The sequence below is a fragment of the Leucoraja erinacea genome, chromosome 29 (assembly GCF_028641065.1).
Source record: "Leucoraja erinacea ecotype New England chromosome 29, Leri_hhj_1, whole genome shotgun sequence".
Taxonomy (NCBI): Eukaryota; Metazoa; Chordata; class Chondrichthyes; order Rajiformes; family Rajidae; genus Leucoraja; species Leucoraja erinaceus.
The window spans coordinates 2109794-2125764 of NC_073405.1; the positions used below are offsets into that span (position 1 = coordinate 2109794).

At 48.7% G+C, this 15971-nt stretch overlaps 1 protein-coding gene across 1 annotated transcript in view; it reads right to left on the bottom strand.

The window, feature by feature from the left end:
• Positions 1-15518, bottom strand: part of dda1 (DET1 and DDB1 associated 1) — a 15943-nt gene extending 425 nt beyond the window's left edge. The window contains exons 1-5 of the mRNA XM_055658315.1: positions 15434-15518; positions 7660-7740; positions 4881-4932; positions 3522-3583; positions 1-2090 (exon numbers count right to left, since the gene is read on the bottom strand). The exon at positions 1-2090 is cut by the window's left edge and continues 425 nt beyond it. Coding sequence (XP_055514290.1) covers positions 1980-2090; positions 3522-3583; positions 4881-4932; positions 7660-7740; positions 15434-15436 — 309 coding nt within the window. The 5' untranslated portion in view covers positions 15437-15518 and the 3' untranslated portion in view covers positions 1-1979. The remainder of the gene's footprint in view (positions 2091-3521; positions 3584-4880; positions 4933-7659; positions 7741-15433) is intronic.
• Positions 15519-15971: the final 453 nt, after the last annotated feature.

Genomic DNA, 15971 nt, shown 5'->3' on the forward strand with positions numbered 1-15971 from the left:
CGAAAGGGTAACCTCGGTCACTTGGCATTGTAACGTCAGAGAGAGGCGGTGGTGGGGCAAATGCATTCACACGCATCGACCCCCAACCCACAGCAATCCAGAACTTGGTGGAAAGAGAGGCACCTTGGCAACAATTTGAATGGGTATGAAAGGCCGATACAACTTCAACTAGATTCCATTCCCTTTCCATGCCTGGCCACCGTTTACAGAGGGTGCGTTACTGCTCTCTTTCAGTGAAGTGTACTCTAGGGGTAAGACGGGGGAAGGGGAAAACACGTAGATATTTTACTGGAATATGCGACTGCAGTATAGAACTACGTTTAACAAATCTAAAACAGGGCCCTGGCATTCCCATAGCCCAATGTTCTGGTCGGGAGGGAGGGAGGGAGTGAGTGAGTAGGTGAAGTGTCGAGAAAGCAGCAGCACTGGAGAAGCAGCTCTTGAATTAGAAGCAGAATAATATTCGGCCACAATGGCCCGTGCATGGGGCCGAAGCAAACTTGGCAAGCCTGTGCCTCAGATTGAGTTTTGAACATGTCCGCCCATTTCTGGACTCGTTACAACATACAGATTCTGACCAGCAACAAAATTGAGAACATCTCTTGCCCTTCCTTCCCCCCGCCTTGGAAGCATTTCCCACATCGGCGAAGCTAAGGCTGCAGGTGGAGCAAAACCGGTTGACGAATCGAGCAGAAACAGATCTTTGAAGCCAAGTTTCAGTGAAGGCGCAGCACGTGGAAGATTTCTTCCCCCCCCCCCACCTGCCAGTTGTCAAGCTTACTCATAAAATATACTTAGTAAAAGTTAACTGCACGACAAACAAAAAGTTGTAGCAGGTGCGATATCAACATAGGAACAACTTAACAGTCTCAAGCTCTCTCCAGTTTGGCATTTAAAAAGTCAATGCCCATGTTTAAAAATTGTGTGGAACAAAAAAAATGAAAGTAATACAAATGCATTGGACACTGATGCCATCGTGTCCCACTGAGGCTGCATGGAACAATCCCTCCACACAAAGATTTAGAACCAGTGATTTGCCAGCATGCCTGACGTTAACTCTTTGGACTTCAAAAACAATTATTCTTGTTAAAAAAAAAAACCTATACAAAATGGCTTCCCTTTCTCAAACTAAAGCATAAAACTGAACGTCCCGCAAGACCGGTGAATTGTTTCTAACTTCCAAGGTTATCATGTGTAGGAGGTGAAGGACGTGTACAGGCCCAACGCACGCACACACACACACACACAGCAACGCTGCAAATTGCCAAAGGGTTTATTGGTTGCAGCGTTGACCAGAGCGGAGGCTGGTCTGGGGCGGGGCAGCTCAGTTAGTGTCCACTTCTCTTGGATTCTGATGGGGGCGAGCGAATGGTCACTTGGAAACTGAACAGAACGACCAAAAGCAACTACTGTAGGGTAGGGTCCTCTAGTACGATGAAGACAAAAATGTTTCAAGAGATGTGGGACTAGAGAAGCACACTTCATTGCTTCCATCTTACGACCGGGACAAGCACCTCAGTGGCAAAGTGTGCTGTCTCAATCCTATTGGGGGGGGGGGGGGGGGGGGTTTAAACCAGGGGAGATGATAATTTAGATGCTGTGGACACTACAAGCAGGTGAAGACATGCACTGCAAAGACTATCGCCATTCCTGCAAGCTCTCACTCCGACAATGTTTCACCAAAGAGTTTGCACTGCACCCATCCATCCAGTCTCCGATTCAGATCCCACCCCTCCCCGCCCCCAGGCAAAAACAGGAGCGTGTATTTGATCACCCATTCCCTGTGGATCTGTATCGGGCTTCCATTTGTTCTGCTTGCCTCCCTGCCCCCCCCCCCCCCCCCCCTTCCCCCAGGCCATAAATTATATGTAAATAAATAAAGGTGCTCCTATGATATACAAATGAAGGGCTGCATGGTGGAGAGACGGTAAGACATGACATGATGAAAAGGGAAGCACTTGCGCCTGGGGATCAGACCACTAGGTGTCTTCGATCATATCCTGGCTGTCTGTGCGGGCGATTTTTCGTGGCGGTGCCGAGCTCTCGCCTTCAATGTCCACTTGCTCTTGATCTCGTTTCTTTGCTGCATTCTGGAAGGATTGAGAAATAAATACAATATTTCAGCAGACATTTCCACACCTGCCGTTACGGCTGTGGAGGCCAAGTCGGCCGGTATTTTTAAGGCTGAGAAAGTATAGATTCTTGATTAGTCCGGCTGTTAGGGGGTTACAGGGAGAAGCCAGGAGAATGGGGTTGGGGGGGAGAGATAGATCAACCATGATGGAATGGCGGAGTAGACTCGATGGGCCGAATGGCCCAATTGTGCTCCTATCAGTTAAGAACATGTACATTGGAAGGAAAGATATAGAGGATTATGGACAAAACTCGTGCAGGTGGGACGTGTAGATGATAAACCTTGGTAGGCAAGGGCAGGTTGGGCTTGATGTATGACTCACTAGAAGACAATAGACACTAGGTGCAGGAGTAGGCCATTCGGCCCTTTGAGCCAGCAACGCCATTCAATGTGATCATCCCCAATCAGTACCCAGTTCCTGCCTTCCCCCCATATCCCGACTCCGCTATTTTTAAGAGCCCTGTCTGGCTCTCTCTTGAAAGCACCCATGGAGATGCTCCTGAACCAAACGTCAAGACAGCTGGGGGCGGCACAGCGGCAGAGTTGCTGCCTCACAGCGCCAGAGACCCGGGTTCCATTCCGACTATGGGTGCTGTCTGTACGGAGTTTGCACGTTCTCCCCGTGACCGCATTGGGTTTTCTCTGGGTGCTCCCGTTTCCTCCCACATTCCTAAGACGTGCAGGTTTTGTAGGTTAATTGGCTTCTGTAAATTGTCCCTGGTGTGTCGGGTAGGGCTAGTGTACGGGGTGATCACTGGTTGGCGCGGACTCAGTGGGACGAAGGGCCTGTCTGCACCATCTACCGCTGCACCATCGAGAGCATCCTTACCAACTGCATCACAGTATGGTATGGCAACTGCTCTGTCTCCCACCGGAAGGCATTGCAGAGGGTGGTGAAAATTGCCCAACGCATCACCGGTTCCTCGCTCCCCTCCATTGAGTCTGTCCAAAGCAAGCGCTGTCTGCGGAGGGCGCTCAGCATCGCCAAGGACTGCTCTCACCCCAACCATGGACTGTTTACCCTCCTACCATCCGGGAGGCGCTACAGGTCTCTCCGTTGCCGAACCAGCAGGTCGAGGAACAGCTTCTTCCCGGCGGCTGTCACTCTACTCAACAACGTATCTCGGTGACTGCCAATCACCACCCCCCCCCCCCGGACACTTATTATTATTTATTCAAATCGTTTGCTATGTCGCTCTTCCAGGGAGATGCTAAATGCATTTCGTTGTCTCTGTACTGTACACTGACAATGACAATTAAAATTGAATCTGAATCTGAGTCTGTCTCCACACCGTGTCTCTAAACGGGTTACCCAGGATAATCCAGCCTTCTCACCACATTTCCACACGCCCACAAAGTATAGAGAAGTCACCACTCGACCACTCACCTTTTTGTCCCATTGCTGATGGAGGTATCGAAGCAAAATGTTGGTCTTCTCTGTCACAATGACTGGTGGAGAGGAAAAAAGAGGAAGAGTTAGAATACAAGAACTGCAGGTGCTGCTTTATACCAAAGACAGACACAAGGCACTAGAGCGGTGGTTCTTAACCTGGGGGTCGTTTGGGGCTTTGCCGGGTGGGGGGGGGGGGTCATGAAGGGGACACAAATAACATGTCAATTTGTTGAGCCCATGTTTAGGATGAGCCCATGTTCCCAATGTGGGGCGAGTCCAGAACCAGGGCCCACACAGTCTTAGAATAAAGGGGAGGGTCATTTAAGACTGAGGTGAGAAAAAAACTTTTTCACCCAGAGAGTTGTGAATTTGTGGAATTCCCTGCCACAGAGGGCAGTGGAGGCCAAGTCACTGGATGGATTTAAGAGAGAGTTAGATAGAGCTCTAGGGGCTAGTGGAGTCAAGGAATATGGGGAGAGGGCAGGCACGGGTTATTGATTGGGGACGATCAGCCATGATTACAATGAATGGCAGTGCGTGCTCGAAGGGCCTGCACCTATTTTCAATGTAACCCAACAAAGGTACATACCACAAACTGTGTTTTGTTCAGTACTGGTGCCAAAAAAGGTTAAGAGCCACTGCACTAGAGTAACTCAGCGAGTCAGGCAGCATCTCTGTAGAAAGAGAGTGGGTGAAAGTTTGGGTTGACAGGTCAGACAGCATCTCTGGAGAAAAAGGATGGGTGATGTTTCGGGTCAGGACCCTTCCTCAGTCTGACGAAGGCACTTTGTGTCTAAGGGGCAATTTACTGCGTCACTTTGTGTCTATCTTTAGACTTAAGGGGAAGTGGCCCACAAACAGTTTCATACAATGACACTAGTTATTACTGCAAAAAAAAAAAAAAAAAACAGCTTTGGGCTTTCAGTTCTGATCTCAGGTTTAAATCCACTTGTAAAACCAAGGCCAAGTCTCCTGGCAGTGAGCTACAAGTTCATTTGGGGTCCAAAGTACAGATCTAGGGTGTGGACAGGAGCCGCCCGGCGTACAATCTCACAGGGGTCTATGTGGAGGAGGAAGAGGAGGAGGAATCTGGGAAGTGCCCACAGACTGGAACCAAGTGGGAGATGAGAAGGAACGGGGAGAGGGGGACGGGGGAGGGGGGGGGACGACGACGACATAAAGGCACCTGTGGACAACACATCTCCCAGCACAACATTTGGGGGACATTTGGGTAGTGATCCACTCTCTTGCCCAATTTCCATGTGGGGGAAAAGCACAGACTATATACCCCCTCCCCCCCAGAGCCATCACGTTCCTGCCCGCTGTATCTGAATGAAAAAGGCCGGCACTCACTCTGTTCCGACGGGTACTCTCGTGTTGGCAGGTATACAGACGGTCTTCTATTCTGCAAAAGATTTGAAAATTCAGCGTTTCCTGTACTCCAGGGTTAGTGAATTTCTGTGACAAATGGCTCCAATCGGCCACTATCCCCTCGACTGATTGTGTGTGTTTGATGTGATACCGAGTCCACTCCCTAATGTGTAGCCTTATGGCCCTGTCCCACTTAGGCGACTGCCAGGTACTAATTTTAATGGAATTCACCCACGACAACCTGGCGACAACCTTACGACAGCAAAAATTGTCGACACTGTCGCCGAACATCTTTCAACATGTTGAATGTTTTGCTTCAGTCGTCTGTAGTCACCCAAACAATTGCCCATGGGACAGGCAAGTTACAAACAGTTGTTGCCCCTGCGTCTCTGATACAGAAACACAACAAAAGCTATCTCACGTCAGATAGGTAGGTTGTCATAAGCGACAGGAACAGAATTAGGCCATTCAGCCCATCGAGTCTACTCCGCTATTCAATCATGGCTGATACATCTCTCCCTCCTAACCCCATTCTCCTGCCTTCTTCCCATAACATGTTACAGAGATAGGTTGAATAAGTTAGGTCTTTATTCTCTGGAGCTAAGAAGGTTAAGGGGGGACTTGATAGAGGTCTTTAAAATGATGAGAAGGATAGACAGAGTTGATGTGGACAAGCTTTTCCCTTTGAGAATAGGGAAGATTCAAACAAGAGGACATGACTTCAGAATTAAGGGACAGAAGTTTAGGGGTAACATGAGGGGGAACTTCTTTACTCAGAGAGTGGTAGCGGTGTGGAATGAGCTTCCAGTGGAAGTGGTGTCGGCAGGTTCGTTGGTAGCATTTAAAAATAAATTGGATAGGCATATGGATGAGAAGGGAATGGAGGGTTATGGTATGAGTGCAGGCAGGTGGGACTAAGGGGAAAAAAGTTGTTCGGCACGGACTTGTAGGGCCGAGATGGCCTGTTTCCGTGCTGTAATTGTTATTGGTTATATGGTTATAATCTCTGACACCCGTACTAATCAAGAATCTATCTATCTCTGCCTTAAATATATCCACTAACTTTGCCTCCACAGCCTTCTGTGGCAAAGAATTCCACAGATTCACCACCCTCTGACCAAAGAAATTCCTCCTCGTCTTCTTTCTAAAAGAACGTCCTATAATTGTGAGGCTGTGACCTCTGGTCTTAGACTCTCCCACTAGTGGAAACATCCTCTCCACAACCACTCTATCCAGGCCTTTCATTATTCTGTAAGTTTCAATGAGGTCCCCCCCTCATCCTTCCAAACTCCAGCGAGTACAGGCCCAGTGCCGACAAACGCTCATTATGTATTAGTTTCATCACATGGGGTCTCAGCTGGTGAAGGCAACATGTTTTGAAACTTTCCCCCCAAATCCTTCTGCCTTTGGTTTGAAAATTGCATTCAGCTGTTTATATCTCCCCAGTGGCTTGTGATAGTGGCCTAGAAACAACAAAATTGAGACAAAGGCAGTGAAGGAGGTGTAAAGAAAGATTCTGCAGAGATGGGCCGAAAGTGACATTACATAGGTCGGTAAAGGTGGGAAGAAGAATGATTGAAGGGTGATGGTGAGAAGTAATGAAAATTACAAAAGGTTTTGATGTGACATCTCTACCAGAGGGAGACAAATAGCAACAGAAATTCAGGGAGTATCGTGTTCAGTTCTGAGCACCATGTTATAGGACACGCTAGAGACAGAAAACATGTTCCCGATGTTGGGGGAGTCCAAGGGGCCACAGTTCAAGAATAAGGGGCGAGGCATTTAGAACAGAGATGAGGAAACACTTTTTCTCAGAGAGAGTTGTGAGTCTGTGGGATTCTCTGTCTCTGAGAGCGGTGGAGGCCGGTTCTCTGAGAGCGGTGGAGGCAGGTTCTCTGGATACTTTCAAAAGAGAGCTTGATAGGGCCCTTAAAGATAGCGGAGTCAGGGGATATGGGGAGAAGGCAGGAACGGGGTACTGATTGGGGATGATCAGCCATGATCACATTGAATAGTGGTGCTGGCTCGAACGGCCGAATGGCCTACACCCACCACCCTTTGTGTGAAAAGGTTACCCCTTAGATTCCTATTAAATCTTTACCCCTCCCTTCACCTTAAACCTATATCCTCTGGTCCTCAATTCACGTACTTTGGGCAGACTCTGTGCATCTACCCGATCTATTCCTCTCATGATTTTGTACACTTCTATAAGATCTTCCCTCATTTTCCTGTTCTCCAGAGAATAGAGTCCCAGCCTACTAAACCTCTCCCTATAACTCAGGCCCTCTAGTCCTGGCAACACCCTCGTAAAGGACGAGGGCAATTGTTTCATTGTTCATAGGTTATAGGAGTAGAATTAGGCCATTCCTCCCACCGTCTTCTATCCCATTCAATTATGGCTGATCCATCTCTCTCTCTCAACCCCATTCTCCTGCCTTCTCCCCATAACTCCCACACCCTTCCTAGTCAAGAATCTGTCAATCTCCACCTTAAATATACCCATTGACTTCACCTCCACAGCCGACTGTTTCCGAACTTGTTTAATTTTCATCACTCGTCAGATGTATCATGAAGTCACCCAGGATATGGATTATGCAGCTCCGAATAATCTTGAGTTTAGTGTGTCCCACCCCGCTATGAATTCCATGCCTGGGACACAGCATCACTGGAACCTACCTCAGCAAGGTTTACCCTCACGTTCATGCACTGACAGTAACTAAGATGTGTGGCTGACCCTTGCCAGCTGTTGATAAACACTCACCGAAGCTTTGCAAACGGAGTCTGCGTGAAACCGGCTGAAATTGCTCTCATTGTAGACTGGCAGTCCTTTCAAGAAGTCCGCCTGTAACCAAACACAAACACACACACACACACAAACAAACGATCAGACCATTCCTCAATGAGATCTCCCAAATTATAACATGCCAATTTCCCAGTTTCGAACCTCAGCCGAAAGCAAACTGGCAATGGGAGGAAACAACATTCACAAAAACGTGGATCCATAGGTCTTCTGTACTTTAAAGTCAGACACATAATGCTGGAGTAACTCAGCGGGTCAGGCAGCATCTCTGGAGGTGTAAACCAGCATATGCAGTTCCTTCCTACACATTTCCTCTACACACAAACCAGGCTGAAGAAATGGATCTGCTATCAATGCCTTACAATCAATGCCTTTAATAAAGGGACTGGGGTGCATTTCGTTGTCTCTGTACTGTACACTGACAATGACAATTAAAGTTGAATCTGAATCTGAATCTGGGGTGGGAGATTGCAACCTTCACGTGGTCTGCCCTGTTTCAACCAATTCAATCAACCTGGCGTGCACAATCAAATAGAACAAGTTGTCAAATAGGACAGGTCACAGTTTAAGGATAAGACGGAAATCTTTTAGGACCGAGATGAGGAAAACATTTTTCACACAGAGAGTGGTGAATCTGTGGAATTCTCTGCCACAGAAGGTAGTTGAGGCCACACAGTTCATTGGCTATATTTAAGAGGGAGTTAGATGTGGCCCTTGTGCGAAGGGGATCAGAGGGTATGGAGAGAAGGCAGGTACAGGATACTGAGTTCGATGATCAGCCATGATCATATTGAATGGCGGTGCAGGCTCGAAGGGCCGAATGGCCTACTCCTGCACCTGTTGTCTATGTTTCTATGTTTACAACTTTAGGCTGTGCATGCCATACGCAAGAAGAAGAAGAATGGGGCTATGAGATTGAATAGCCAAGTGGTTTCCAGCATTTTGACAGAAGATTAAAAATGACTAGAACTGTGGTGGATAGTGTGAACTGTGGTCTCAAATAAACTGACTCGGAGGAGAAAAGACATCTATTAGGAAGTCAAGTTTACCCCCTAGAAGGAGATGGAAAAGTTTTGCAACGTGTGATTAAGTAGTGTGTTCGCTGGCAGTCGATGGTACAAAGGTGGCAGAGGGAATCGGGGAAGAGCAATAACTCCGGGCTCTCACAGTTCAACTGAAAGGCCCGCTGCACGTGTTAGGAGAGAGAAACTTCATTTGTGAGTTAGAGGGGAGAAAAGGAATCGGCAGAGATAAACAAAGACAAAGGCAATGATTTTCATTTACGCGGGATCTTTAACGAAGGAAATAGTCTTCGGTGGCGATTGGGAAAGGGGGAGATGCAGCGAGACCTGGGTGTCATGGTACACCAGTCATTGAAGGTAGGCATGCAGGTGCAGCAGGCAGTAAAGAAAGCGAATGGTATGTTAGCTTTCATTGCAAAAGGATTTGAGTATAGGAGCAGAGAGGTTCTACTGCAGTTGTACAGGGTCTTGGTGAGACCACACCTGGAGTATTGCGTACAGTTTTTTGGTCTCCAATCTGAGGAAGGACATTATTGCCATAGAGGGAGTGCAGAGACGGTTCACCAGACTGATTCCTGGGATGTCAGGACTGTCTTATGAAGAAAGACTGGATAGACTTGGTTTATACTCTCTAGAATTTAGAAGATTGAGAGGGGATCTTATAGAAACTTACAAAATTCTTAAGGGGTTTGACAGGCTAGATGCAGGAAGATCGTTCCCGATGTTCGGGAAGCCCAGGACCAGGGGTCACAGCTTAAGGATAAAGGGGAAATCCTTTAAAACTGAGATGAGAAGAACTTTTTTCACACAGAGAGTGGTGAATCTCTGGAACTCTCTGCCACAGAGGGTAGTTGAGGCCAGTTCATTGGCTATATTTAAGAGGGAGTTAGATGTGGTCCTTGTGGCTAAGGGGATCAGGGGGTATGGAGAGAAGGCAGGTACGGGATACTGAGTTGGATGATCAGCCATGATCATATTGAATGGCGGTGCAGGCTCGAAGGGCCGAATGGCCTACTCCTGCACCTAATTTCTATGTTTCTATGTCTCAGAGCTTCATCAAACAAAATGTTACTGCCCGGAGCTGCCAGAGACTAACAAAGCTTCTAGAGGTCAGAGAGTGGAAGGAATTAATTCTCACTGGTGCCAAGGCTGTCAATGGCAATGATTCTAATCGGGAATGATCAGAGCTCTGGGAGCAATGAAGTTGGGGATATAAAGACGACTTGAAGTGGAGTCCAGATTCAAATTTGGCAATGGGTGAAGAGGCAGAAGAAACACATACTGCCTCAACCAAGTGTCTGTGAGAGAGGAGTGATCTTGGTAGAGTTGAGATCATGGCTAGCAAGGATATGGGTGAGCCCCTAAACAACTCATTAAGCTCGATAATTCACTGGGTCGGGCAACTGATGGCAAGAGGATACATTTAAACTGGAATCCTCTGAACCTCGGCCAAAACAAGGCTGGAAAGTACTTTTACCTCAAAAATAAATGCTCAATAAATCATGCAAATATGCCATCATGTCTTAGATTACTTTACACAAACAGTGTATTTTTTGCGTGTGGACTAGTTACTAGCAGACAATTTGCAAAACCCTAAAAACACCATTCTGGGCATTGAAAGTCTATACAATAGAATCTTCCAAACATTTAACAGCTGAACCCGATTTAAAGAAAAAATCAGAAGGACATTGCATTGTTCAAAGTCATATGGTGTCAACTTCCACTGAAGAGCAGGGAAAATTCCAAGAAATCTGTAGAATTGCTGAAATGCACGTTGCAAGAGTAAAATTGGACTAATATTATCTTCAGATACATACATTTCAAGAGTTTCTAGGTCAAGATGGGCCTTTCACATCTTCGTTGACAGTGGCAAACAGCACTGATTGTTAACTACATGCTCCCAAAAACAAATGCTGGAGAAACTCAGCGGGTGCTGCAGCATCTATGGAGTGAAGGAAATAGGCAACGTTTCGGGCCGAAACCCTTCCGGGTTTCGGCCCGAAACGTTGCCTATTTCCTTCAAGGGTTTCGGCCTGAAAATCCCCAAACAAATAATGCTATGGAGCAAGTAGGCAGTGATAACTGGCAGAGCCCGGATTGCTGAAGGCAGAGTTCCCTCCAGAGTGTGTATTCCAAACTGGCCTGTGTTCTTTCTCTCCGGGCACCACCGTCAGATTCTACATGCTGCAGAAGAACTCTAGAATTTAGGAGATTGAGAGGGGATCTTATAGAAACTTACAAAATTCTTAAGGGGTTGGACAGGCTAGATGCAGGAAGATTGTTCCCGATGTTGGGGAAGTCCAGGACAAGGGGTCACAGCTTAAGGATAAGGGGAAAATCCTTTAAAACCGAGATGAGAAGAACTTTTTTCACACAGAGAGTGGTGAATCTCTGGAACTCTCTGCCGCAGAGGGTAGTTGAGGCCACAGTTCATTGGCTATATTTAAGAGGGAGTTAGATGTGGCCCGTGTGGCTAAGGGGATCAGGGGGTATGGAGAGAAGGCAGGTACGGGATACTGAGTTGGATGATCAGCCATGATCATATTGAATGGCGGTGCAGGCTCGAAGGGCCGAATGGCCTACTCCTGCACCTAATTTCTATGTTTCTATGTAACTCTTGGTTCTTGCAGTGCAAGGAAAATTTTTTTTTTGTGTTAGTTGTATGTTCTGTTGTTCTGCCTGTTTTATGATATCTTGCTTGTTTTCTTTTTTCTGTACAGCACTTTGGTCAGCTTTGGTTGTTTTTAAGGTGCTTAACAAATAAAGTTATTATTATTATTAAGGAATTTTCAGGAGTAACAGCGGTTGGTGCCAATGGATACAACCAAAGATACCATTGTGCTCACATTTCATCAACCGAGAGTTAACGACCACACTCAATCCTGAATATAATGGCATTCCAGCAGAGCTGGAGAGCACACCGGTGATACTGGTGTACAGGTAGACAAAAATGCTGGAGAAACTCAGCGGGTTCAGCAGCATCTATGGAGCGAAGGAGATAGGCAACGTTTCAGGCCGAAACCCTTGAAGGAAATAGGCAACGTTTCAGGCCGAAACCCGGAAGGGTTTCGGCCCGAAACGTTGCCTATTTCCTTCGCTCCATAGATGCTGCTGCACCTGCTGAGTTTCTCCAGCATTTTTGTCTGCCTTCAATTTTCCAGCATCTGCAGTTCCTTCTTAAATACTGGTGTACGGTATGGGTACAGGTGGGTACGTCTATATGTACGAAAGAACTGCTGATACTGGTTTAAATCGAAGGTGGATACAAAATGCTGGAGTAACTCAGCGGGACAGGCAGCATCTCTGGAGAGAAGGAATGGGCGACGTTGCGGGTCGAGACACTGAAGAAGTAATGACAGTAACAGGTATCTGACTGTGTAATCTGAGGATACAATACTGAAAGGCTCGGCCTGTTGCAGAACAACACTGGAACAGTATTGATGCAAATAGGTTTGCCACATGACATTCCAGTCATTTGTATTGTGGGTGGGAACGCCGTTCTCTGCAATTCTCCTGTTCATAAGTCCCAGGAGCAGAATTAAGCTATTCGGCCCATCAAGTCTACCCCACCATTCAATCATGACAGATCTATCTCTCCCTCTCAACCCCATTCTCCCCTTAACCCCTGACACCCGTACTAATCAAGAATCTGTCAATCTCCACCTTAAAAAAATATCCATTGCCTTGGCCTCCTCAGTCGTCAGTGGCAATGAATTCCACAGATTCACCACCCTCCGACTAAAGAAATTCCTCCTCGTCTCTGTTCTGAAGGTACGCGATTTTATTCCAAGGCAATGAGGTCTTCTGAGACAATTCTCTCCGCTTCACCATGAAAGCAAAGACCCATATGATTTTGAACATTAGAAGGTATTGTCCTCACATTTTCCATGAGACTTTCAACTGTTGCACATTTGGAAGATTCCCTTTGTTTATAGGACTGCTTCAAAACTTTAACTGTCTACCCAATATATTTGCACTGCTATACAATACTGCCAGATACACACACACACATCTGTCACATTATAAGACATCTATAACCAAAGATTCTACCCACCCAGCTGCCCACATTTATATCTTGTATTCCCAGCCCTCTCGCTCTCATTGATCCTCTTCATCTGTTTCCCTTGCTTGCTCACACACTTACAGCACACTTGCCCACACACAGTTGCCCACACACACACACACACTGCTCGACAGCCACCTGCCCAAACATTCATTCCCATTCTACATACTCAACTTCTGAATTCACTGGGGTGCAACCCTCTGCAAGACAGATGTAAAGCTCACCGTTTGACCTGTTTTTACAAAATGTTAAATGGTCAGCTCGACATAGATGACCAAACCGACACCAAACCTAAACCTATTAAGCCCAGACGAGAACATTTGATCCAATTTGAGATACCAACTCCCAAGACAGACGTGTAGAGCAATTCATTCTTCCCCCCGCACAATTAAAGCATGGAATAGTCTTCACCCTACCATAGTTACCCAACCAGACGCAACTAAATTTAAGGTAGCTCGTTTTATCCAATAACCCTTTTCTGCTTAAGTCCACCCTCCACCAGTTTAAATTCCATTTGGAATAATTTTTGGAGGACCAGGAAACCAAGAATGGCATGTTTCCAGCGCCATGTCTTGCCAACTTACTCACCTCACATTCCTCCCCACTATTCATCCACTAAATCTTACATAGACAAAAATGCTGGAGAAACTCAGCGGGTGAGGCAGCATCTATGGAGCGAAGGAATAGGTGACGTTTCAGGTCGAGACCCGAAAGGGTCTCGACCTGAAACGTTGACTATTCCTTCGCTCCATAGATAGACAATAGTTGCAAGAGTACGCCATTCGGCCCTTCGAGCCAGCACCGCCATTCAATGTGATCATGGCTGCCTCACCCGCTGAGTTTCTCCAGCATTTTTGTCTACCTTCGATTTTTCCAGCATCTGCAGTTCTTTGTCAAGCATTACACTAATCCTTGATCAACTACCTCTCCCATCCCTCATTCTCCCACCACCCCTTCCTGCCTCACCACTCTTCCTTACTTCCATCCACCCAATACTAACCACCCCTCCTACCCACATTAATAACCTGACCAAGCACCCCACCCCAATCTACACGCTCCAGCCCCACGCCTATGTCAATCACCCCCACAAACGTCATGCCAACTTTCACCCGCACCCACACTCCCCACCCAGCAAAGTCAAAGTCACTTTTATTCGTCACATACACCCGAAGGTGCAGTGAAATGAATTTGTCAGCAGCGGTACAATTAAAAAGAACACACAATACACAATAAGATTTAACACAAACATCCACCACAGCATTCTGCAATGTGGTGGAAGGCACACAGTTCAGTCAGTCCACCTCCTTGTTCACCTGTGGTCGGGGCCATAAACCCGATTCCGCAACTATTCCATCCCTTGACCAACTATCCCTCCCCACCCCCCCCCCCCCCCCCCCCCCCTGCCTAACTACAATTCCTTCCATCCATCCATCCATCCCACACCTCCGCCACCCACTCCAGCACCTTGACTGAACACCTTAAACCAATCTACACTCGCCAGCCCTACGCCTGCCTCAATGGTCAACGTCGCCAGCCCCAATATCACGCCAATTACCAACGCCACCAAGCAACGGCCACTCTTCGTCCACATGTTCCACAAATCCATCCTTTGACCAATGTCCCTCCCATCCCTCATTCTCCCACCTCTCCACTCCGCCTTTCGTCCATCAGTTCATCCCACACCGACACACTCCAGCCTCACTATTGCCTCATATTCCCATCCCCATCCTGCCTCGCCACTCTTCCTTTCCCCCTCCCACTATCCACCGAACACCCCTCCTCTCATCCACCCCTCCCCCTCCCCACATCCACCCCTCTCTACATCCACCCCTCCCCACATCCACCCCACCCCTCCCTTCATCCACCCTCCCCACCACCCCTCTCTACATCCACCCCCCTCCCACATCCACCTCCCCCCCTTCCACACCCCACCCCTCCCCTCCATCCCCCCACCCCTCCCTTCATCCACCCCTCCCCTCATCCACCCCTCCCCTCATCCACCCCTCCCCTCCCCTCCCCTCCCTCCATCCACCCCCCCCCACCCCCCCACCTCTCCCCCATCCCACCCCACCCCCCACATCCCACCCCTCCCCACATCCACCCCTCCCCACATCCCCCTCTCTACATCCACCCCTCCCCTCCCCACCTCCACCCCACCCCAAACCCACATCCACCCCTCCCCACCCCACCCCCCCCCCATCCATCCACCCCTCCCCACATCCACCCCCCTACATCCACCCCCCTCCCCACATCCACCCCTCTCCACATCCACCCCTCCCCAAACCCACATCCACCCCTCTCTACATCCACCCCTCCCCACATCCACCCCTCCCCACAACCCCCACTCCACCCCTACCCCACATCCACTCCCCTCCCCCTCCCCACATCCACCCTTCTCTTCTACATCCACCCCTCCCCTCCCCTCTCCACATCCACTCCCTCCCAACCACATATAAAACCCCTCCCTTTCCCCCATCCATCCACCCCTCCCTCCCCTACACACACACCACAAACCCCATATCCACCCCTAGTTCCCCCACACACACACACACCCCCCCTCCCACATTCCCCCCCCCCCAGGCCGGGCCCGCGCCCCGGGCTCTAGTTCTAGTTCCCGTTCCCCCCCTCTCCGGGCGCCTCCTCCACTCACCATCGTCTCCAACTCCGCATCACTCTGCGCCGCCGCCGCCGCCTCACACACACACACACTCACACAACCAACCCTGCTGGCGCCCGGTCCCGCCCCCTTCCCTCCCCCATTGGCCACGCCGCCGGCCGCCGAGCCCGCCCATTCGACAACCGCGCCCGTCAATCGGGGACGCCGGGACTTCCGGCGCCAAGTTGGGTTGCGCGGGAGCGACGACACTTCCGCCACAGCGGCAGGTGACCTCGCGCCATTGGTGCGTGCGCGGTGCCCCCTGGGAGTTGTAGGCCCAACCAACCATTGCGGCCGGGGGGGGAGGCGGAAGAGAACTACAACTCCCAGCCCACCCTGCGGCAGACCGTGGCATGGACTGATGGGAGATGTAGTCCCCTGCGTGTCTTGCTGTCCCTACCCACAAACTGAAGCTCTTCCATGCATTAATCTGCTGCTTTTATTTTGCACCACTAAATTTATTTCTTTTTTTTTACAACAATACTCCTGCCATGTCAAGGAATCTATCTCCCAGGCAGTTGCATGAGTAATT